The 25,048-nt window shown below is 44.5% G+C and overlaps 1 protein-coding gene across 1 annotated transcript in view; it reads right to left on the bottom strand.

Moving 5' to 3' along the window:
- Positions 1-25,048, bottom strand: part of LOC124777769 — a 268,850-nt gene that overhangs the window by 49,460 nt on the left and 194,342 nt on the right. The window contains exons 6-7 of the mRNA XM_047253279.1: positions 18,918-19,143; positions 9,035-9,658 (exon numbers count right to left, since the gene is read on the bottom strand). Coding sequence (XP_047109235.1) covers positions 9,035-9,658; positions 18,918-19,143 — 850 coding nt within the window. The remainder of the gene's footprint in view (positions 1-9,034; positions 9,659-18,917; positions 19,144-25,048) is intronic.

Below are 25,048 nucleotides of genomic sequence, written 5' to 3'. Positions count from 1 at the left end.
ATCAGATCAGTTGTCCTGTATATGATGAGGCCATCCCGCGTTGAATTTTCGCAATCAGAACTTATCAACCTGTTAATACGTACCTGATATTTAATATGAGTGACGAATAGTGAGGATGTTCTGTAATAAATTATCAGGTAATTGATTATAAATTAATGATCGTGTTAGTTCATTTCATATTCCTCAGCATCATAGAGTATATGAAACAAAATTCACAGTAAGTTGATTCCGCCACTGCCTAATCGTACTGGCTCTTATCGTTCCTGTTGAATAGGTTTATTTCTTTTGTCAGACGAGTAGGGCCAAATATCTCATTTTAACCAGTCAGAACTCAGTCGACTCTTGCACGCGTAGTAAAGTTCAGCCATCCATGAGGCGAGCCACGGCAGATGAAATCTAACTTTGAGTGCTAACTCCATCTAAATTTCCCTCCACTGAATTGTGTAGGTAAAATATTAGACTAAACTAATAGTATCCTCCGTTCACATTTTATACACTGAAGCACCCCTGGTGTAGACATGCGCATTCAAATACGGAGATCTGTAAACAGGCAGAATACGGCGCTGCGGTCGGCAACACCTATGTAAGACAACAAGTGTCTGGCGCAGTTGTTAGATGGATTACTGCTGCTACAATGACAGGGTATCAGGATTTAAGTGAGTTTGAACGTGGTGTTACAGTCGGCGCAAGAGCGATGGCACACAGCATCTTCGAGGTAGAGATGAAGTGAGGATTTAGCGACGAAGTGGGGATTTTCCCCTTCGACCATTTCGCAAATGTACCGTGAATAACAGATAGCCGGTAAAACATCAAATCTCCGACATCGCTGCGGCTGGAAAAAGATCCTGCAAGAACGAGACCAACGACGACTGAAGAGAATCGTTCATCATGATAGGAGTGCAACCTTTCCGCAAATTTCTGCAGATTTCAATGCTGGGAAATCAACAAATTTTAGGGTGTAAACCGTTCAACGAAACATCATAGATACGGGCTTTCGGAGCCGAAGGCCCAATCGTGTACCCTTGATTGACTGCACGACATGAAGCTTTACGCCTCGGCTGGGTCCGTCAACACCGGCATTTGACTGTTGATGACTGGAAACATGTTCCCTGGTCGGACGAGTCTCGTTTCAATTTGTATCGAATGGATTGATGTGTACGGGTATGGAGATAGCCTCATGAATCCATAGACCATGCGTGTCAGCTGGGGACTATTTAAGCTGGTGGAGGCTCTGTAAAGGTGTGGGGCGTGTGCAGTTGGAGTGATATAGGACCCCTGATACGTCTAGATACGACTCTGACACGTGACACGTCCGTAAGCATCTTGCCTGATCGTCTGCGTTCTTTCATGTCCATTATGCATTCCGACGGACTTGGGCAATTCCAGGAGGACAATGCGACATCCCACTCGACCAGAATTTCTACACAGTGGCTCCTGGAACACTCCTCTGAGTTTAAACACCTCCGCTGGCCACCAAACTCCACAGGCATGAACATTATTGAGCATATCTGGGATGCCTTGCAATGTGCTGTTCAGAAAAGATCTCCACCCCCTTGTACTCTAACGGATTTATGGACAGCCCTTCGAGATTCATGGTATCAGTTCCCTCCAGCACTACTTCAGACACTAATCGAGTCCATGCGACGTCGTGTTGCTGCACTTCTGCGTGCTCGCGAGGGCCCTAGACCCTAAACGATATTAGGCACTAGTACCAGCTTTTTTGGCCCTTCAGTGTATTATTATTATTATTATTATCATCATTAAGTACTGCTCATGCACCATTCACTTTGCAGTGGAGAGTCTTGTGCCTAAGAATAGTTCCGTGACAGAAGTTTGATGTATTTTCTTATTCTGTTTTCAAATAAAAGCTTTCACATTATGTGATTCAGTCTTTGCCTGGAGTTAGAAAAGTTTTTTTTTCAAATGTGAAAAACTGTTGGGAAGTACAAATATTCTATTCAAATTTGAAAGTTTTGCAGCCGAGAAAATCTTGACGGTACTGTATTTAGTAGCCTATGTGTTACTTTGTTACTCTGTTACACACTGATAACTAGAAACTGAAATCAAAGTAAGCAGAAGTATTATCAACAGAACACTTACAAGTTAAAAATATTTGAAGCAGAAGCTATTAGCCACTAACACAAACATACGTTTTCAAGACAGGGAAAATTGTTAAGACGGTAAAGAAACTCAATGGAACGACGTGTTCCATGACAGAAGATTTTCCCTTCCAAGGTACAAGACGGTGTACGAATGACGGAGTGAGGTTTAACTATCCACATGTTATGTAACTAGTTTTAAAAATATACGGAATTCTATTCACTATAAAACTCCGTAACTGAAGAATTAAAAGTATCCTCCAAATGGCTTTGATATCTTGTACAACACTTAAACATGTAGAACTCGTAACATTTACAAACGCTGTGCAAAACATGACCTCATGTTTCTCAACAAAAGAACGTTAGAAAATGCTGCAAGCTGCTTATAGCCTTGTCCAATGAGCGTCCATTTATGTAATTCTATCACTGGTCACTAGATTGAGACACCGACAAGAAAACATCAGGCATTCCTAGGTACATTATCCTCCGTGTGCAGCACTCTCCCCTAATGTCAATTCATTAAGGATGGCTGAAGGCCCCAATATTACCAAATGAAATAAATCCATAAAATATAGTAGTAGAGCTCTGGACAGGTTTTATCCTTACAGAAGTAAGCTGCTGACTGTCAGTGTCCTCCTTTATCATAGTGCAACTTCGAAACTCATCAGAGCTTTATTTGAAAATCCACAAGCGCAATACCGCGAGTGTGACATCTCAAGGTATATTCCTGCTTGAATGTGGAGCGAGTGATGGCAGAAGTCACAGGGGAGCGACAGCGTCGTAGACTTTTTCTTTCGCACCAACTGCTCGCAATGCGCTTGGCTTCGTCCTTTGTGTCAGATCCCTTATAATGCTCGCCCCAAGTCCCACTCGATGATTATCTTCGATCTCTACTCCACGTAATTCGACATGACTGAATGTTGTCTGACTGTTTCACGACGGAATACCAGTGCTAGAAACTACAGAATATTGAATATGTATTCTACGAGGGGGTGCTAAAAAGTGGTGCTTCCAAATTTTTCATGTGATAACTATAAGGGATTTTTAAATAAAACAAACGTTATTAACGTTCTACATCTTTATTCTTCATTTATATTTATTTGTTTCTGCCCTGACGACGAACACACTTCTGCCAACGGGAGACCAGTTTGCTGATGTTGTCACTGTAGAATGTTGACGGAGCTACAATCTTACCTCTGTTTACACCGTTTCATCGCTAAGAAAGTGTGGTCCTCGAAGGTGTTCTTAAAGTTTTGTAAACAAATGAAAATCGGATGGGTCCAAGTCGGAACTGTATGGAGGATGTTCTTCAACACTGAACCCAAGGCATGTGATTGTTGCACATGTCGTGTATGGTCTGGCATTGTCATGCTAAAGAGAGAGTGTTCCATGTGTGAATGAACTCTTCGAATTCGAACTCGATTACAGCACGCAGTTTCTCGCACACCGAAATAGTTACATTACTCACTGCCATGTTACACACTATAGTCCGGAGCCCTCTACCGGCAGAGAGGTTGAAACATGTAGACATAAAGAACAAAAAAATGGTTCAAATGGCTCTGAGCACTATGGGACTTAACATCTATGGTCATCAGTCCCCTAGAACTTAGAACTACTTAAACCTAAATAACCTAAGGACATCACACAACACCCAGCCATCACGAGGCAGAGAAAATCCCTGACTCCGCCGGGTATCGAACCCTGGAACCCGGGCGTGGGAAGCGAGAACGCTACCGCACGACCACGAGATGCGGGCATAAAGAACAAAGAAGTAGAATTTTAACAACGTTTACTATATTTAAAAAGCTTTAAGAGTTTTCACATATATAATTTGGAGGTATTACTTCTCAGCACACCCTTCTACTATCGGTTTACTTGGTTCCTATAATGGTAGATGCATTGTCTTCGAGACGTGCAGCAACTCTTAATAAGTTATAATTATATTTTACTATAAAAATACAGCGACCAGCCACTTTTTTAATGCGTTTTATTTATGCCAATATGCATTTCGGGTTTGCACCCATCTTCAGCTGGTAAATTTCATGTTTCTTCAGTTTCTACAGTGGTACAATATCGACAGCAGTTTGGATGCTGCAGCTGGCCTGTGCAAATGGAACGATTCCAATCATTTACTTCAATTTCGCGAGTTTAAAGTTACGCACTATCAGTTGTTCATTTTACTTACATTCTCCTCTCCTTGTTTCTTCTTGGCTTTTCTTCTTTTTTGTAACAGCACAAACACTTTTTGTCACGTATTTTACACAGTCGCACTGCGTTATGCGCCATGTTGTCGACTGACAGTCACGGAGCTCAATAGTCCAAATAAAATGGACAAATTGTTATTACGTTATAATTGTTTATTTATTTCAGTCGCGTGTGCAAGAAGATAATACAGTTGATAATTTTTGGGATGAGCTTGGCAATTTTACATAAAAATTGTAGGACGTTGGTCAGCTGTAAACTCGGGAAGCTGTTCTCGATTTGCATGGCCATCACGTCCGTAAATGCCATATAATTATTAAGGTACCCAAAATCCATCTTCGCAGCTACTAAAAAGGTGTATTTATTCAATAATACGAGTTTCGCTTTATTCATGTAAAACCTCGTTAGCTGTCTGGAATCAAACACGTTATGAGATAATTTATCGTGGTATGAGAGTGTTAAACGTAATCAAAAATGGTATCAGTTACTTGTCAACGGCCGTGCCTCGGTGGATACACCAGTTCCCGTCAGTTCACCGAAATTAAGCACCATCGGGAGTGCTCGGCGCTTGGATGGATGATCGACCGGACCGCCATACACTGTTGACCTACTGAGGTGTTCTCAGTCTCGTGATGCGAATTGAGGAGCACTTCACCGAGTAGTAGCGGCTTTAGGTCACGAAAACGCACAATGGCTGGGAGAGCGGTGTGCTGGTCCTACGCCCCTTCGTATTCACATCCGATGACGCCAGTAAGCTGAGGTTGGACGTGGCAATCGGTCGGTTCGGAGAAGTTTTTTATAATTATAAGGTTTGATTATAGACCACTGACGATGTTGCAGATGAGTAAAATGAAGCGCATATGGTAGAATAAATATGAGATACGCTAAGTAATCATGTGCCTACAATTATAATGGGATCTCTCCTAAGAAGACGCATATTCGCTGGCGTTCCAGAAGCTATTCGAAATTTCGTCTGCACGTATGTCCTAAACTAGTACTGCTCACCAAGAAGAGGGCCCACTGACCTGACGTGACAAGTGACGTCTGGAGTGGCATTCATGTGACTCGAATTCAGTAGAAGTGATTCGGCGAGTAACAATGAAGGAGTTCTGATTTACTCAGTTATTGTTCTGTGTAAATGAAGCAAAGCTACTTCTATCTTGGTAGTTAGTTTCTCAGTAAAACTTTTACTTTTCGCGTAAAAAATTAAAAACTTTCTCCCTTCATGCAGTCTTTCTCATTCGATTTTTAGCACACTATTCAATGAAAAAAAATATTGTTGCTTCACATCGCACTTTGATAACTAAGTGATTATCTTTTCGTTATTGCTTGTAGTTATTATGATACTTCAAAACAGCCTTCGATATCGCATGTACTTCGAAAAGTTTGTAGTTTATTATTTATTTATAGTATGGCATACATACATTTTATACATAGGTTAATTACAGATTGAGATCAAGACATTTAATATAATCAATTGCCTCCTCTGCTGCAGCGAGAAAATCGTGGAAGGTTCTCTTGTGGGCTCTAACGGGGCATTCTTCCACTATGTATCGGACTGTTTGTTTTTCAGCGCCGCAGTCGCAATTTGGTGTTGGAATCGTTCCCTATTTGTAGAGGGCGTCAGCACATCTTCCGTAGCCAGTACGTATGCGGTTTGAAGTTGTTCACACTTTGCGTGACTGGTTGAAACCAGGCGGTTTCTCAGCTGTCATGAAACTTTGGCATTTTGGTGCGCAGTGTTCTTACCAATGTTGTTTCCACAGACTGCCGACATCAAAGTTGGAGTTCGTCATCTCTTTAGCAGAGAGTAGTGCTGGTCTTCTCGACTTAAGTCTTCTGCGCTCCAAGTCAGCTATGTTGCTATGTATGGGCAGCTGTGTGTTATTAGTTATCTTGTTGAACTCACTGAGAAGAGCGTTTTTTCGCCGCATTTCTGGGGGTGGTATGTGGCTCATGGTTGGCAGCCATGCAGTGGGCGTAGATTTTATTGTGCCACTGATAATGCACATGGTGTCATTTAGTCCCACATCAATCCTGCTTGTATGCGGGCTATTAATCCACACAGGAGCGCAGTATTCTGCCACCGAGTACATAAGCCCAACTGCTGACGTGCGGATTGTGTTTGCTGTGGAACCCCAAGTGGTGCCGCACAGTTTATAGATGACACTGTTTCTTGTCCTCATTTTATCTGCAGTCTTTGTCAGGTGCTCCTTGTAAGAGAGCGTCCTATCCAATGTGACTCCTAGGTACTTGGGGTAGTTGTTCTGGCTAAGGTGTTTCCCTTCAAAGATGACATTAAGCTCTCTTCTTGATGAGTGGTTGCAAAGGTGGAGCATGATACTCCAGTATTAGTTTGTAGTAAAAATTATAGTTGCTGGCCAGTTTACGTTTGGTGTATTTTAATCATATTGTGTACTTTGGCAGCGCGGAATGGCCGCACGGTTTGGGGCACCATGCACGGACTGCGCGACCCCTCCCGTCGCAGGTTCCAGTCCTCCCTCGGGCGTTTGTGTGGGTGTGTGTGTGTGTGGGCGTGTGTGTTGTTCTTAGCATAAGTTAGTTTAAACTTTAAGTAGTATGTAAGTCTAGGGACCGATGACCTAAGCAGTCTGGTTCCTTCAGAATTCACACACATTTTAACATTTTTGCTGAATATGAGATATTGCTAATATTTGCAAACTGTTTTTAACGCCGGAGTTTCGAGTAAATAGGTGATCTATTTTTGCGGTTGGCCGGGATGGGCTACACCGCGCACACTCGATGCTATGGATATGTACTATGCACAGTTGTGGCTTGTGGTTCACTTCGTATTTGGTTTATGAAGTCAGTTACCATCACGCTCTACGTTATTATTGCTTTGAGACTTATTTTCATTTCAAACTAGAGATAGACAATCGTAAATCCAGCGCCACATTTGGTCATGTATTGTAATATCGTTTTTTCTTGTCTGCACGAATTGCTTCGTTCACGAAGCGTTTACTGACTGTTTTTGTTGACATATTGTCGAATAAACGGCGTGTGTTCCAGCAAGCAATGAGTGTGAAACTATATTTTGCTATTGATGTAAGTAAAGCATGCTGTGTGCAGCATAATGATTAAAACGAGAGAAAAGGTCACCATCTTGAAGACAAGTTTACAGTGAAAGCCCCTGAGTCCCACACAAACTTGGATGAAAGAAAAAAACTGTGCAAACAATAAAAAGTAGATATGCAATTTCTAATTGTTTTGCAAGCGAGACTCAGAAAGTGCCTCTACAGGACAGTAAAGTCTGACGTGCAGAATATGCATGTACAATTTCATTAATTCAATTGTTCTATCGAATCAGTATCATTATTGCCACATGCTGACGAAACGAAAGTAGTGAACAGCAGCCTTTCTCTCTCGACGCCAACAGAAGTCATTCGCCGGATAGCATGGAATCAAGCCTTTCTCGGGAGATAGAGATATTCTGGCTTTAATCAACTTAATTAATACCAATCAACAAAAATCTAAAAGACGTTGTTGGTTACACCTTTACTGATATTGTAAGCTGAAAGAACATGGTGCTTCTAAGGCGTTTAAAATGTTGAATAAGTATCCAGAAAGACATTGGTCATTTTACAGAATGAGCAGAGAACGTTTGACTTGTTGTCAAGAAAGGCTGGCCCATCAGTTTACAAACAGGATAGCAACTTCAGACTCTCACGGCAGTGGCTGTTAATAGCTTTATGGTAAGAAAAAATTAATAATACTTGGCTTCAAGAATATATTCAGTTCTAATTAAAAATACAAGTCTTAATCCAGATAAACATACAATATTGGCTTAAAAAGTAGTTTTCACGTCGTGATCGTACTGTTACTGGTCTTAATTTTGACATTAATGCTCATTTTAGCTGTGTAATATATTTCCATTAACTAATTTTCGGACCAACAATATGTTTCTAAATATGGCTTACTTTACATAGCCTAGTCGTAATAGCAATAACGGAACAGTGTAGTTGGGATTTACCGGACAGTTCCGACAATGTAACTACGTCCAATGTAATTCAATCGGTTCCACTGTCACCGTTGAATCATAAAACTCGGTTAGGATTCCAAACTTTTCTATGTCTAACGATGGTGAACTGGTTGGCACGTCTCTTGCAGTTAAAATATAACTTCTTCTAGTCTGACGTGAACTTTTTATTATTTCATTGACTTCCGGAATTTGTTCATACAACCATCTTTAACGTTGGTTTTGTATTACAGTATTTTAGCAGATGCTCTGGTGCGAGGTTGCATATGGTTATCGAAGTACAGATTAGACATCATTACAGTTTTCACATACGCTGTATGACGCAAGAAAGATCAATTACATGAAAATCGTCCAGTGCAATACACGCCCAAACGAAGTAGAATCCTTACAGGAAGTGCAGAATAATTTTCATGTATACGCAAGGCCTGTAACACCGATCTGCAGTAAATTGAAATTATAAGCCTGTGTATAACAACAGTAATGAGTCTTCCTAGAACAATACAAAATAAGTGACGTGAAGCACAGATATTTCGTCTGGTCTTGTAGTTCCGTCCATGCAGGTTTGGAAATTTTAATCTCGTACTAGCATAAGTTTGCAGCTTTGACGTTTCATATGGCCTTCCGTTATTCGGTATGAGTGGAGTTTTCCGTACTTTGAACCTCACTTTTTGTAGTCCATAAACAGAGAGTGAACTTCAAATTTCAGTAGAAGGCAATGCAGAAGAAAGTGATGGGCTGTGATGAGTAAAAGAGTGTTGTAGCAAACGCTTCTCCTCACTTAAAATATGCCCAGACAAATGTAAAACTCCAATTTTGAACCGCCTTTTTTGATCCTCATTCATTTTTTTCATATCAGGAAGAACACTTATAAAAAAAGCCAAATCTGGATCTTCATACTTCTTGTTCTCTATACACTCAATATTTACATAATTATTCTTCGAATGAAAATATTCGTACGCTGACTTGTTGACAACTGCATGGGATGCTGTACCAGCATTGCTGGCCTTTTTGGATCTTTTTGGTTGAGATGTTGATAAAATACAGTTTTCGCCAGGGGATGACAGTGATGTATTTCTTGACCGACGGTCATATTGCGTCGTAACGACACATTCGTTGCCACTTTCAACGTTCTTGCGCACAGCTTCTTGTGTCTGTTCAAGTGAAATACTCACCGCGCTTGCATTTGAGACACTGTCCTTCATTTCCCGAGACTTCCTAAAACGTTGGTAAAACATCACATATCCAAAAAGATAATAAGGTTTTCTTATTTTAACTGCAGAGCCAGATGGGCCGGATGGAGACTTCAAATGTCTACTATGGCTCCCCCTGAAACTCTCCCACCGGTCTCGAGAATCTCGTACTGCAACAAATAGAAAACATCAATTTTTCAATATACTGATCATGTCATTAATCTCGCTTTACAGTTCTTTTCAGGTGCTTTATTGCTACGTGCTCCTTCAGGGTGCTTTCCTTTCTTTTCTCAGAGGACACACTACTGTTCAAGAAATTGTGGCCGATTCGTGAAAGGCAATATGTGAGCTCATACAGCCTGAATATTTACCAACAGCAGCTCGAGAAATCTGGAAGAAAATTACTGTTCGTTACTGGGAGCTAAGGAATTTACCAAACTGTATTAGTAACATAGACGGAAAGCATATCGGAGCTAAAGGTCCTGCTAAATCTGGGTCAGTATTTCGTAATTATAAACGTTTTCCTACCATAGTTCTATTAGCTGTTGCAGAAGTAGATGGACTGTTTTCATCAATGACGTTGAGCAGTATGACCGCAACAGTGACGGGAGAGTATTGAAAGAAAGTTCCTTCGGTAAGACATTGTTTGGAGGTGAGCTTCCGCTTCCGGAACCTAAGCTTTTGCCGCAAGAAGGATGCCAATTTCGTTATTATTTTGCCGCGGATGAAGTTTTTCGTCCACAAAATACATAATGTGACCATGTCCTCGTAGACAATTAAATAACGAAAGGCGCGTTCTGAATTACAGCTTATCTAGGGGAAGAATGTTCTTAGATGTTCTTTTGGTATTTTAGTGTCGAGGTTCCGGGTGTTGGAAACTTCAATAATATGTATTGAGAATGAAATGAATGTCGTAGTTCAAGCAATTAGAGTATTGCACAACTCTATGTGGAGTCTTTATGGTGTATATTCTAACTTATACTGCAGCACAATGTAGACAACCCTACTGACAACTCACATCAAAATGTATGAAACCAAAAAAGGTCTACAAATAGATAAACTGAAGTATTCTCTTGAACAGAACAAAATATGTGTAGAGCTATGTACCGACAAGATTTGATATCCTATTACACCCAGCAAACGAGTAGAAATGTTTACAGACTTTTTTACGGAAAACCGCGTTGCAAACTTTTATTTAGCTACACTTCATTTTCCACAAATAAATTACATCGTCTGTCAGCAACGGTGAAGAGCCCAGAAGGAAAAGAGAAAAACAGATGGGACTTAGGAGGGTTGAGAGGATGTTGTTGTTATGGTCTTCAGACCAGCGGCTGGTCTGATGCTGATCTCCATGCTACTTTATCTGTGCAAGCTTCTTCATGTCCGAGTAACTACTGAACCTACATCCTTCTGAATCTGTTGAGTGTATTCATGCCTTGGTCTCCCTCTACGATTTTTACCCTCTGCACTTCCCTCCAATACTAAATTGATGATCCCTTGATGCCTCAGAACGTGTCCTACCAACAAATCCCTTCTTCTAGTCAAGCTGTGCCACAAATTTCTCTTCTCCTTAATTTTATTCAGTACGTAATCATTAGTTACGTGATCTACCCTCTCTTCTCGTCTACACTATTTATCGTCCATGTTTCGATTCCTTACGTGGCTAGAATCCATACAAATAGTTTTAGAAAAGACATCCTGACATTTAAATCTATATTCGATGTTAACAAATTCTTCTTCTTCAGAAACGCTTTTCTTGCCATTGCCAGTCTACATTTTACATCCTCTCTACTTCGACCATCATCAGTTATTTTGCTCCCCAAATACCCATCTACTACTGTCTCGTTTCCTAATCTAATTTCATAAGCATCACCTGATTTAATTTGACTACTTTCCATTATACTCGTTTGCTTTTGATGATGTTCACCTTACACCCTGCTTTCAAGACACTGTCCATTCCGTTCCGCCGGCCGGGGTGGCCGAGCGGTTCTAGGGGCTACAGTCTGGAACCGCGCGACCGCTACGGTCGCAGGTTCGAACCCTGCCTCGGGCATGGATGTGTGTGATGTCCTTAGGTTAGAGTTAGGTTTAAGTAGTTCTAAGTTCTAGGGGTTTTTTGACCACAGAAGTCTCATAGTGCTCAGAGCCATTTGAACCATTCCGTTCATCTGCTCTTCCAGGTACTTTGCTGTCTCTGACAGAATTGCAATGTCGCTGGAAAACCTCAAAGTTTTTATTTGTTCTCCATGGATTTTAATTCCTACTCCAGATTTTTCTTTTGTTTCCTTTACTGCTTGCTCAATATACAGATTGAATAACATCGGAGATAGGCTACAAACCTGTCTCACTCCCTTCTCAACCACTGCTTCCCTTTCATGCCTCTCGACTCTTGTAACTGCCATCTGGTTTCTGTACAAATTGTAAACAGCCTTCCGCTCCCTGTATTTAACCCTTTTGACCTTGAGAGGGTATGTTTTGTAATTTCGTTGATTACCAAATCGAGCAAAATTACCAAATAACTCGGCAGTATGGCCCACTTATCAGTATGACGCTGCAGCCTCTTTGCCCCCTTGATGCGTGCTCTGATTCGGCTGATAAGGATGCCATGAAATCGCTGCGTATTCCCCTGTGGCAAGCTGGCCTATAGCTGCCGTAACTGGTCCTTGATATCCTCGAAATTGGCACCGAGCTGACGTCCGATCTGGTCCCAAACATGTTCTACCGGAGCCAGATCTGGGGATCTTGCTGGCCAAGAGAGCACCACGCAGACAGTTCATAGAGACACGTGTCACGTGTGGACAAGCATTGTCTCGCTGGAAATTGGCTCCACGATATTGTCGCACGAGAGGTAACAGGTGGGGACACAGGATGTCCGAGACGTACCGTTGTGCTGTTCGAGTGCATTAATCACTACCTGCCGTGATCTCAAGTGATAATCGATTCCTCCCCGCACCATGACGCAGGAGTAACAGCTCTGCGCCTTTCCAAAACATTGGAAGAAAGGGACCTCTCCTCAGGTCGCCATCATACTCGCCGATGCTGATCATCCGAGGTAGTACAGAACTGCGATTTGTCACCGATCGTAATACGGTGGCAGTCATCAACAACCCATTCTTCCCAGTCACTGCACTATTCCAAAGGCAGCAGCTTGTGTCGTCGTATCGACCGTAGCCTACGCAAGGGACAGTAGTTCCCTTGTCCGGTTGCTGCTAATCTCCGGCCATGGTACGGGATGACACAGAATATCACAGGCAGTCCATTGTTCTCGTACGGCAGTCGCAAATCTAAAGTGGTTACGACGTTCCTTGGGCAAAATACGGCGATCATCCCTTATAGTGGTCTGTTGTAGTCGACCAGAACATTGACGATGTGTATGCCTCCCTTCACGTTCCCATACAATCCAACATTGGACCACTGTAACATCGGAATGCCTCTCAAATCTGGATATTGCACGATTCGACCAGTAGGTCACGTCGAGACCCAAAGGAAGACTCTTTCAAATTCTTCTCAAGTGCAGATAACGCTGTCTCACACAAGTATGTAGGTGTCCTACATAGTGTTCATTCAATACTGACGCTGTACGCGCCCCTTATATCCCCTACCAGATCTGGTAACAACATTAAATCCGCACAGTACTACTGCATCAAAAGTGGCAAATGTGGAACACGCCACATTCATCTGGCAGTGACGCGACAGTGACGTGGTAGGCAATGCTCCCTCAGGAGGTATTTGTTGCAGGCTAGATGTATGCTTCTTGCCACGACACGCGTAAGATCCGTTGCCACGTTACTCTGGAAGGTGGCCTGCCTCACTTATTAAACGCGACTCCCGGCGTCGACGGACAACGTCAGTTTACTTTCCACTATCAACAAATTAATACACTGAGGTGTCAGAAGTTACGGGATATCGATAAGCGCAGGCCGGTGTGGCCATGTGGTTCTAGGCGCTTCAGTCTGGACCCGCGCGACCGCTACAGTCGCAGGTTCGAATCCTGCCTCGGGCATGGATGTGTGTGAGGCCCTTAGGTTAGGTAGGTTTAAGTAGTTCTAAGTTCTAGGGGACTGATGACCTCAGAAGTTAAGTCCCATAGTGCTCAGAGCCATTTGAACCATATCGATAAGCACATATACAGATGACTGTAACATCACATGCTCAAGGTATAAAAGGGCAGTGCATTGGCGCAGCTGTCATTTGTACTCAGATCATTCATGTGGAAAGGTTTCCAACGTGATTATGGCCGCACGATGGGAATTAAGAGATTTTGAACGCAGAATAGTTGTTGGAGCTAGACGTACGGGACATTCAATTTCGGAAATCGTTAGTGAACTCAATATTGCGAGAAGTGCGCCGAGGAAACGAAATTTCAGGCATTGCCTCTCGCCACGGACAACCCCGTGGCCGACGGTCTTCACTTAACTACCGAGAGCAGCGGCGATCGCGTAGAGCTGTCAGTGCTAACAGACAAGCAACATTACGCAGAAAGCAGTGTGGGACGAAAGACGAACGTGTCCGTTAGGACGCTGCGGCAAAATTTGGTGTTAATGAGTTATAACAGCAGACGATCGACGCGAGTGCCCTCGCTAACAGGACGACATCGCCTGTAGCGTCTCTCCTGGGCTCGCACAATATCGGTTGGATCGCAGAGGACGAGAAAACTGTGGCCTGATCAAACGAGTCCCGATTTAAGCTTGTAAGAGCTGATGGTAGCGTTCGAGTGTGGCGCCAGGAAGCCATGGATACAAGTTGTCAAAAAGGTATTGTGCAAGCTGCAAGCTGGCGGTGGGTCCACGATGGTGTGGGTTGTGTTTACATGGAAAGGACTGGGTCCTCTGGTCCAACTGGACCGATCAATGACTGGAAATGGTTACGTTCGGCTACTTGTTCCCAAACAACGATGGAATTTTTACGGATGACAATGCGCCACATCACCGGTCCACAATTCCTTGAAAATTAATGGGACATAATCGAGAGGTAAGTTCGTGCACGTAATCCTGTACCAGCAACGCAATTATGGACGGCTGTAGAAACAGCATTACTCAGTATTTCTGCAGGGGACTTCCAGCGACTTGTAGAGTCCATTCCACGTCGAGTTGCTGCACTACGCCGGGCAAAAGTAGTTTCGACACGATACACACTACTGGTCATTAAAATTGCTACACCAAGAAGAAATGCAGATGATAAACGGGTATTCATTGACTAGAACTGACATGTGATTACATTTTCACGCAATTTGGGTGCATAGATCGTGAGAAATCAGTACCCAGAACCACCACCTCTGGCCGTAATAACGGCCTTGATACGCCTGCACATTGAGTCAAACAGAGCTTGCATGGCGTGTACAGGTAGCTTTAACACGATAACACAGTTCATCAAGAGTAGTGACTGGCGTATTGTGAAGAGACACTTGCTTGGCCACCATTGACCAGACGTTTTCAATTGGTGAGAGATCTGGAGAATGTGCTGGCCAGGGCAGCAGTCGAACGTTTTCTGTATCCAGAAAGACCCGTACAGGACCTGCAACATGCGGTCGTGCATTATCCTGCTGAAATGTAGGGTTTCGCAGGCATCGAATGAAGGGTAGGGCCACGGGTCGTAACACATCCGAAATGTAACGTCCACTGTTGAAAGTGCCGTCAGTGCGAACAAGAGGTGACCGAGACGTGTAACCAATGGCACCCCATACCACCACGCCGGGTGAGACACCAGTATGGCGATGACGAATACACGCTTCCAATGCGCGTTCACCGCGTTGCCGCCAAACACGGAAGAGACCATCATGATGCTGTAAACTGAACCTGGATTCATCCGAAAAAATAACGTTTTGCCATTCGTGCACCCAGGTTCGTCGTTGAGTACACCATCGCAGGCGCTCCTGTCGTGATGCAGCGTCAAGGGTAACCGCAACCATGGTCTCCGAGCTTATAGTCCATGCTGCTGCAGACGTCGTCGAACTGTTCGTGAAGATGGTTGTTGTCTTGCAAACGTCCCCATCTGTTGACTCTGGGATCGAGACGTTGCTGAACGATCCGTTACAGCCATGCGGATAAGATGCCTGTCATCTCGACTGCTAGTGATACGAGGCCGTTGGGGTCCAGCACGGCGTTCCGTATTACCCTCCTGAACCCACCGATTCCAAATTCTGCTAACAGTTATTGGATCTCGACCAACGCGAGCAGCAATGTCGCGATTCGATAATCCGCAATCGCGACAGTCTACAATCCGACCTTCATCAAAGTCGGAAACGTGATGTTATGCACTTCTCCTCCTTACACGAGGCATCACAATAACATTTCACCAGGCAACGCCGGTCAACTGCTGTTGTGTATGAGAAATCATGGCCGGCGGGGGTGGCCGATCGGTTCTAGGCGCTACAGTCTGGAACCGCGCGACCGTTACGGTCGCAGGTTCGAATCCTGCCTCGGGCATGGATGTGTGTGATGTCCTTAGGTTAGTTAGGTTTAAGTAGTTCTACGTTCTAGGGGACTGATGACCTCAGTAGTTAAGTCCCATAGCGCTCAGAGGCATTTGAACCATTTTTTGAGAAATCGGTTAGAACTTTCGTCATGCCAGCACGTTGTAGATGTCGCCACCGGCGCCAACCTTGTCTGAATGCTCTGAAAAGTTAATCATTTGCATATCACAGCATCTTCTTCCTGTCGGTTAAATTTCGCGGCTGTAGCACGTCATCTTTTTGGTGTAGCAATTTTAATGGCCAGTAGTGTAGGAAGTAGGCCATGGCTTTTGTCACCTACGTGAGTGGATATTTCAATGCGGAATTTCATGCGTTGCTCGATAAAGCGCCCGTAAAGAAGTCTATCCTATTTTGGCTTGCCGATATGTGTTAGCAGGAATAGCAGAAAGCGAAGAGTGGTCAGATATCCATCAGCAGTAGCACTGATGATCTGCGGTGACAGACAGGCAATGCGGCGTCGGGAGGCATACGGGACGGGGATGTCTGGCAGGGGCATCACGATTTGCTGGTACGGCTAGAAGGAGCTAACTGTACAGGGCAGGGTTAGTACTGAAGTGGCGTTTTCTCAATTAGTCGGCGCCAATAGGAACACCAAAAAATGTAACTCTCAAGACGCAGACTAACACCACACTAAAGTACTGCTGCGTTTAAATTAGTCTTCGATCTGTAAGCTAAAATAAAAAATTGCCGCTATCACATAGGTTATCAGACCATATTGTTATGCTCATCTCTTCGAAGTGACGTACACCAAGAGTAGGTCATGCCGAATGTCACTTGGTGTGAACTGCAGAAGTAGTTATAATTTAAAAAAAAATGTTTATGGTTGGTATTTGCCTGCTAGGCCGTTCAGCTATATCATGAGTTTTCAAGTCTCAGTCACATTCTACGAAATTGGATAAAATAACTTTTGTTTTTTCTGTAAGTCTTTATAACTTAACTGACATTAATTTCATCCTCTTCAAAGTACTCTACGTGAGATATAAATCCAAATGCCACCATTTTTTCTGCCTTTGAAGCATTTCCAGAATGTTATTATCAGTACAGTGTTTAGTTCAGCGATTCTCATCTCTTCAGTGTCCGCTCCTGGTAGCTGAGTTGTCACCGCGACGGAATGTCATACCTAACTGCCCGGGTTCGATTCCCGGCTGGGTCGGAGATTTTCTCCGCTCAGGGACTGGGTGTTGTGTTGTACTTATCATGATCATTTCGTCCCCATCGACTCGCAAGTCGCCGAAGTGGCGTCAACTCTAAAGACTTGCACCAGGCGAACGGTCTACCCGACGGGACGCCCTAGCCACACAATATTTCCCTTTTCTATCTCTTCAGTGCAGACGAAACGTTGTCCTTTCACGACTGTCTTCAGCTTGTGGAGTAGTAAGAAGACACAGGGGGCCGTGTCCTATAAATACGAAGGCAGAGGAATTCTAAGAGTCAAAAATGAACTGCAAAGAATCAGTTCCAGTGATGTATTCTACATGCCGAAGTATGAGTATTATGCCAGGCGGTGTGATGACTTCGACTGGCAAAAGTAATTTTACAGTATAACAGTTAGCTATACTTTTACTGTTCCCCTTTTGTTCCATCTGTTATTTTTTTCTTGTGTACTGGATAAAACAGAGTAAAACGCACAAGGGGGAGAAGATGTCACCCAGAAAACTGTACAGTCCTTATTAGAGCACTTAGCTCAATTCACAGCAGATAATACCAAACTGCATGAACGGCTTATAATTGCTCCTGCATCCCTGGGTGACCAGTACTAACTGACAAACAAGTAAATATTCCCCCTGTCACAGCCCATCTACACATATAGGCCACATCATTGTTTCACCGCTCCTTACATTTTCTTGAACCAAGTTGTCTTCATTTTGTAGGAGCACCAACAGAAAAAATACTATATGTCGACATAATATCGATTTTTATACGAGAACCTGTAAGATATGAAACTTCCTGGCAGATTAAAACTGTGTGCCGGACCGAGACTCGAACTCTGGACCTTTGCCTTTAGCGGGCAAGTGCTCTGCCAACTGAGTTACTCAAGCACGACATACGCCCCGTCCTCACAGCTTTACTTCTGCCAGTACCTCGTCTCCTACCCTCCAAACTTAACAGAAGCTCTCCTGCGAACCTTGCAGAACTAACACTCCTGAAAGAAAGGATATTGCGGAGACATGGCTTAGCCACAGCCTGCGGGATGTTTCCAGAATGAGATTTTCACTCTGCAGCGGAGTGTGCGCTGATATGAAACTTCCTGGCAGATTAAAACTGTGTGCCGGACCGAGACTCGAACTCGGGACCTTTACCTTTCGCGGGCGAGTGCTTTACCAACGGAGCTACCCGAGCACGACTCACGCCCCGTCCTCACAGCTTTACTTCTGCCAGTACCTCGTCTCCTACCTTCCAAACTGGGACTGGCAGAAGTAAAGCTGTGAGGATGGGGCGTGAGTCGTGCTTCGGTAGCTCCGTTGGTAGAGCACTTGCCCGCGAAAGGCAAAGGTCCCGATTTCGATTCTCGGTCCGGCACACAGTTTTAATCTGCCAGGAAGTTTCATATCAGCGCACACTCCGCTGCAGAGTGAAAATCTCGTTCTGGACCAGCAAGATCTATCGATCAGAGAATTTTAGCTATCGATATTTCTTCGTGTGATTAACATCGTGATTAATATTTATTACAGTGAACACTGACGATATTTTCAGGAGAAACAGGCAGTTAATAAGGGAGGCGGGAGTATTACAAAAATAACAGCTCTAATAGGGGAGATCCCGGGGAATCAGAAAGTGTTGATCACCCTAGTGGAAAGGAAACAGGCAGTCAATAAGGGAGCCGGGAGTATTACAAAAATAACAGCTCTAATAGGGGAGATCCCGGGAAATCAGAAAGTGTTGATCGCCCTAGTGGAAAGAGAGTGAGGCTGGTGGACGCCGCAGCGTCGCCACGCAGCCTGCAGAGCCCCGCTTACCCGTCCTCTGGGAGCAGCCCAGCTCGTCCTCGCCCAGCGGGCAGTCCCTGTTGCCGTCGCAGCGCGCCGCCCGCGACACGCAGGTGCCGCCCGAGCCGCAGCGGAAGGCGAGAGGCGGGCAGCCGCCGCCCTCTGCCGCGTTGCACTCCTCGTCCGAGCCGTCGGCGCAGTCGCGCCGACCGTCGCACACGAAGAACCAGCTGATGCACGCGCCCGTCGACCGGCACTGCGGCGCCACAACGAAAACACATGCTCACTACATGCAAGGCTTTGCAGCAACTTTTACATGTAACACAATTTCCAGAATGAGACTCCTAAACTAACCGCCCCATGTTCCAGCTGGGTGGGGGGTGGAGCAGGTGGAATCGGTTGTGTGTTGCTAGTAACTGACGAAGAGGTGCAAGTGAAATTACTTGAAGTGCAGTTAATATGATTAAATACACAACTGGCCATTAAAATTGCTACGCCAAGAAGAAATGCAGATGATAAATGGATATTCATTGGACAAATATATTATACTAGAACAGACATGTGATTACAATTTCACGCAATTTGGGTGCATAGATCCTGAGAAATCAGCACCCAGAACAACCACCTCTGGCCGTAATAACGGCCTTGATACGCCTGGTCATTGACTCAAACAGAGCTTGGATCGCGTGTACGGGTACAGCTGACCATGCAGCTTCAACACGATACCACAGTTCATCAAGAGTAGTGACTGGCGCATTGTGACGAGACAGTTGCTCGGCCACCATTGACCAGACGTTTTCAATTGGTGAGAGATCTGGAGAATGTGCTGGCCAGGGCAGCAGTCGAACATTTTCTGTATCCAGAAAGGCCCGTACAGGACCTGCAACATGCGGTCGTGCATTATCCTGCTAAAATGTAGGGTTTCGCAGGGATCGAATGAAGGGTAGAGCCACGGGTCGTCACACATCTGAAATGTAACGTCCACTGTTCAAAGCGCCGTTAATGCGAACAAGAGGTGACCGAGACGTGTAACCAATGGCACCCCATACCATGACGCCGGGTGATACGCCAGTATGGCGATGACGAATACACGCTTCCAATGTGCGTTCACCGCGATGTCGCCAAACACGGATTCGACCATCATGATGCTGTAAACACAACCTCTATTCATCCGAAAAAAAATGACGTTTCGCCATTCGTGCACCCAGGTTCCTCGTTGAGTACACCATCGCAGGCGCTCCTGTCTGTGATGCAGCGTTAAGGGTAATCGCAGCCATGGTCTCCGAGCTGATAGTCCAAGCTGCTGCGAACGTCATCGGACTGTTCGTGCAGGTGGTTGTTGCCTTGTTAACGTCCCCATCTGTTGACTCAGGGATCGAGACGTGGCTGCACGATCCGTTACAGCCATGCGGATAAGATGCCTGTCATCTCGATTGCTAGAGATACGAGGCCGTTGGGATCCAGTACGGCGTTCCGTATTACCCTCCTCAACCCACCGATTCCATATTCTGCTAACAGTCATTGGATATCGAACAACGCGAGCAGCAATGTCGCGATACGATAAACCACAGTCGCCATAGGCTACAATCCCACCTTTATCATAGTCAGAAACGTGATGGTACGCATCTCTCCTCCTTACACGAGGCATCACAACAACGTTTTACCAGGCAACGCCGATCAACTGCTGTTTGTGAATGAGAAATCGGTTGGAAACTTTCCTCATGTCAGCACGTTGTAGGTGTCCCCACCGGCGCCAACCTTGTGTGAATGCTCTGAAAAGCTAATCATTTGCATATCACAGGATCTTCTTCCTGTCGGTTAAATTTCGCGTCTGTAGCACGTAATCTTCGTTGTGTAGCGATTTTGATGGCCAGTAGTGTACTTTATCCCTTGCACAGGCACTTCGGATTTCTTTTGCTACTTGCAGGTGAGGATAGTGTCCTGCAACTTTACCGATTGTAATCGTATCTGCATTTACATCCACATCTATACTCTGCAAACACCCATGAGGTGCACGACACACCGTACGTCCCACTGTATCGGTTATCAGGGTTTCTTCCTGTTCCATTCACATATGGAGCGCGGGAAGAATTATTGTTTGAATGCCTCTGTGCAGTAATTATTCTAATCTTATCCTCACGATCCCCCTCTGAGCGATGCTTGTAGGGTTGTAGTATATTCCTGACGTCATCATATAAAGCTGGTTCTTGAAATTTTATTAATAGACTATCTCGGAATACTTTACGTCTTTCATCCAATTCAGTTCCTTCAGCATCTCTGTGAGACTCTCCCACGGATTAAACGAACATATGACCATTCACGGTGCCCTTCTCTGTATGCGTTCAATATCCCCTATTAGTCCTATTTGGTACTGGTCCCAAACACTCGAGCAATATTCTAGAATCGGTCGCTTGAGTGATCTGTAAGTAATCTCCTAAGTAGACTGATTGCTCTTCCCCAGTATTCTACCAATAAACTGAAGTCTACCACCTGCTTTACCCATGACTGAACCTATGTAATCATTCCATTTCATATCCCTACAACCCCCCCCCCCCCCCCCATGAATCATTGACCTTGCTGTTGGTTGGGAGGCTTGCGTACCTCAGCGATACAGATGGCGGTACCGTAGGTGCAACCACAACGGAGGGGTATCTGTTGAGAGGGCAGACAAACGTGTGGTTCCTGAAGAGGGGCAGCAGCCTTTTTAGTAGTTGCATGGGCAGCAGTCTGGATGATTGACTGATCTGGCCTTGTAACACTAACGAAAACGGCCTTGCTGTGCTGGTACTGCGAACGGCTGAAAGCAAGGGGAAACTACAGCCGTAATTTTTCCCGAGATTAAAACGAAGTCGACTGCTGTTAATGAAGTTACTGTTCTGAGAGATCCAGAGGCTGGAGAGGTGTCTCTCGTACTCTGAATACCAACGAAACCAACCGATTTACCCAATTATTGTAAGCGACTTCAATTCTCAATCAAGGGTTCTTTTTCATTAACAATAAACAAAGCTCTAGGTCTGAGAGAGGGAAGATGAGGAAATGGACAGAGAGTAGGAGGGGACGAAATGGACGTAGAGAGGCGGAAGGAGGAGATGGACAGAGAGAGGGAAGAAGAGGAAATTGAGGGAGTAAGGTGGGAAGGGGTTAATGATGTATATCCAATTCCCACATTTAATAATTGTAAAGCACTACAATTGCAAAGCGTTATCGGGTTCGCTAGTAATATGTGTCGTTGAAAAACAAATATCGGAAATGTATTACCGAGTTTAGCAAGGAGTACATCATTCGGCTGCCAGAACGAAGATTAATATTTTTACCTTAGTACCTAGCTCTGCGTAAAAGGTGTCCCGAAATTACACGCACGCATTATAAAGCAAACACAGATGTAGCACATTGCTTTACTGCAGCTAGTCACCCTAGGAGTGTCTTTAGGCAGGGCGTAACCCGACTGGAAACGATGTAGTTTCCCGCAAAGGAGAGTAAGGACGGGACGACTCACCTAATAGAAGCAACTTACAGGTAGACACGTCGTCGTCGGTTGAGACGGACCGTGGAGGGTCGCTAACTAAACTACGGACTGCGAAAAACTGAGAGAAAAATGAGACCGAACAACCGAATGCTGGTGGTTTTATAGAATGACGGCTCGAATTTTCCCGTTGACCAAGGCCCCAACCACCTGCCTCCAGAACCATGCAAGCGAGGTGACCTGAAAGAGCCATACCCGACTCTTCCCTAGTCTAAGACGACAGCGAGCTTCCTCTACAGTTGACAAAACGCGGCTAATGTATATGTGCGAAGCCTCAACCTAACCGTAACCCTCCAATGAGGCTACATTGGTGCAATTCTAGTTGCCCAGTAGATCTGTCATGTCAAATAGTTTTATGGATAACAAATGTGTACACAAGTTTTAATCTATTGTGTAGATATACAGAGAGGTTCGGTTTAATACTATTAACAAACATATACGTATGTTTTAGCATATTTGCGCTGGTTGTACACATAATTTGATTTAACAATAATCTTTCCAGTATTTTGAAGTTTAAGCGCTATTATGAAAACCTGTCAATTGTAAACTTGAACTGTACAACCTTATATCACTACATGTATACTCCTTTATTATTCAGAGGCCTGAAGATGCCAATATTGAGTTGCCGAAACTGGTAGCATTTGAGATATAAAATAAAATAAAACAAAACATACGGCTGTTGGTAAAGCTTTTTGAATCAAGAAATAGTGAGTTGATGCTAGTCAAGAATTCCGTTCAGGCGACAAAGGCGTCGTTATTAACACCTCACTTAGTTTGAACGAGGTCGTGTTATAGAGCAACAACAAGCTTGATGTTTCTTTTGCGATGTTAGCGAAAGACTGTATCCACTGTATATGATTGCTGGCAGCGGTGGTCACGGGAATGTGGTGTCGCAAGAAGACCAGGCTCCGGAGACCATGTGGCACTACCGAGGAGGAAGAACGTAAGTGTTCGGTGTATAATTCTGACGGATCGTACTGCATCTGCAGCAGCAAAATGAGTAGTAGTTGGCACCGCAGCACACAATGGACCGTTACAAATCGGTTAATTGAAGGACATCTCCGAGCCCGACGCCATTCCACTGACTCCAAATACCCAAATACCCCGATTTGCGACTTAAGTGCTGTCAAGTTAGAGTTCGATGGAGAACAGGGTAGAGGTCTGTGAGCTGGTTCTGCCCCGGTGTCAGTAAGGGCAGCCTGTTGGTTAGGAGGAGACCACACGAGAACCTGCGTCCAACCTGTCTGCGTGCTAGACATCTGGAGCCATGGTTTGGGGCGAGATTTCGTATGACAGCAGGAGCACTCTCGCGGTTATCCTACGCATCCTGATGGTAAATTTATGTGTCAATCTGAAGATTCGACCTGTTGTGCTGCCATTCATGAACAGCATTCGAGGTGGTGTTCTCCAACAAGATAACGCTCCCCCACATACTGCTGTTTTAACCCAACATGTCCTACAGAGTGTCGACATGTTCCCTTGGCCTGGTCGATCACCAGATCTGTCTCCATTCGAGCATATAAGGGACATCTTCGTGCAACAGCTCCAGCGTCAACCACAACCAGCATTAACCGCTCCTGTATTGACGACCAAGAGCAGCAATCATGGAGCTCCATCCCACAAACTGACATCCAGCACCTGTACAACATTATGCTTGCACGCTTGCATGCTTGAATTCAACACTGTGGAAGTTACACCGGTTATTAATGTACCGGCTTTCAAATTTGCAATGGCATATCTCGCGCTTACATTTACCTGCTATCCTGCAAATTTCAGTCACTTCGATATGGAACCTAGACAAATGTATCCTGGTATTTCATTAATTATTGTTTAGTGGCCGGCCGCTGTGGCCGAGCGGTGTAGGCGCTTCAGTCCAGAACCGCGCTGCTGCTGCGGTCGCAGGTTCGAATCCTGCCTCGAGCATGGATGTGTGTGATGTCCTTAGGTTAGTTAGGTTCAAGTAGTTCTAAGTCTAGGGGACTGATGACCTCAGATGTTAAGTCCCATAGTGCTTAGAGCCATTTGAACCATTTGAACCATTTGAACCATTGTTTAGTGTTACGTTTTTGTTCGTCATTTCGTCATTGCTGGACCCCCTGGCAAAACGTAGTGTGATTGTTGGCTGACTACACTGGTCCACCTGATACGGGTTTTACTGTTGGCTTAAAGAAGCAGGCCGTTCAGGAATGAACAAAGATGTGATAGCTCTGTCGACACTCGAAAGGAGCGGGAATTCCCCAACATAAGTTTGTAACGGAACCGTTGCGGCAGCTGTTCACGGTGGATTACGTCAGTATTGCCCGCTTTCTGAAAGAAACAGATAACAAGATATAGTGCAGATACAAAAGTAGAGAAAAATTCACTGCAGAGATATCCCTGCTCTCAACAAGCCGTCTGTTGATCTTTGCCCCGTCAATTAAAACCCAGCGTCACAAGCTATGACACGTGCACCCCAGGCACAGGGTTGAACAAGCATGAGAGCTATCATGTAGGTATGCTATTGATGTCATCGGATGAGCAGCCATCTTATAAGCATAACCGTCTACAGCGCGTTCGAACAGTTATTCCTCACTGTAATGTTCTAATTGCTGTAAAGAGTGCATAATGAAGTTTAAATGCTGTTAGTTTCAAGTAAAAC

Source organism: Schistocerca piceifrons, chromosome 1, assembly GCF_021461385.2.
Source record: "Schistocerca piceifrons isolate TAMUIC-IGC-003096 chromosome 1, iqSchPice1.1, whole genome shotgun sequence".
NCBI lineage: Eukaryota > Metazoa > Arthropoda > Insecta > Orthoptera > Acrididae > Schistocerca > Schistocerca piceifrons.
The sequence above is the reverse complement of the archived record's forward strand: the minus strand, read 5'-3'. Positions and strand labels throughout refer to the sequence as shown.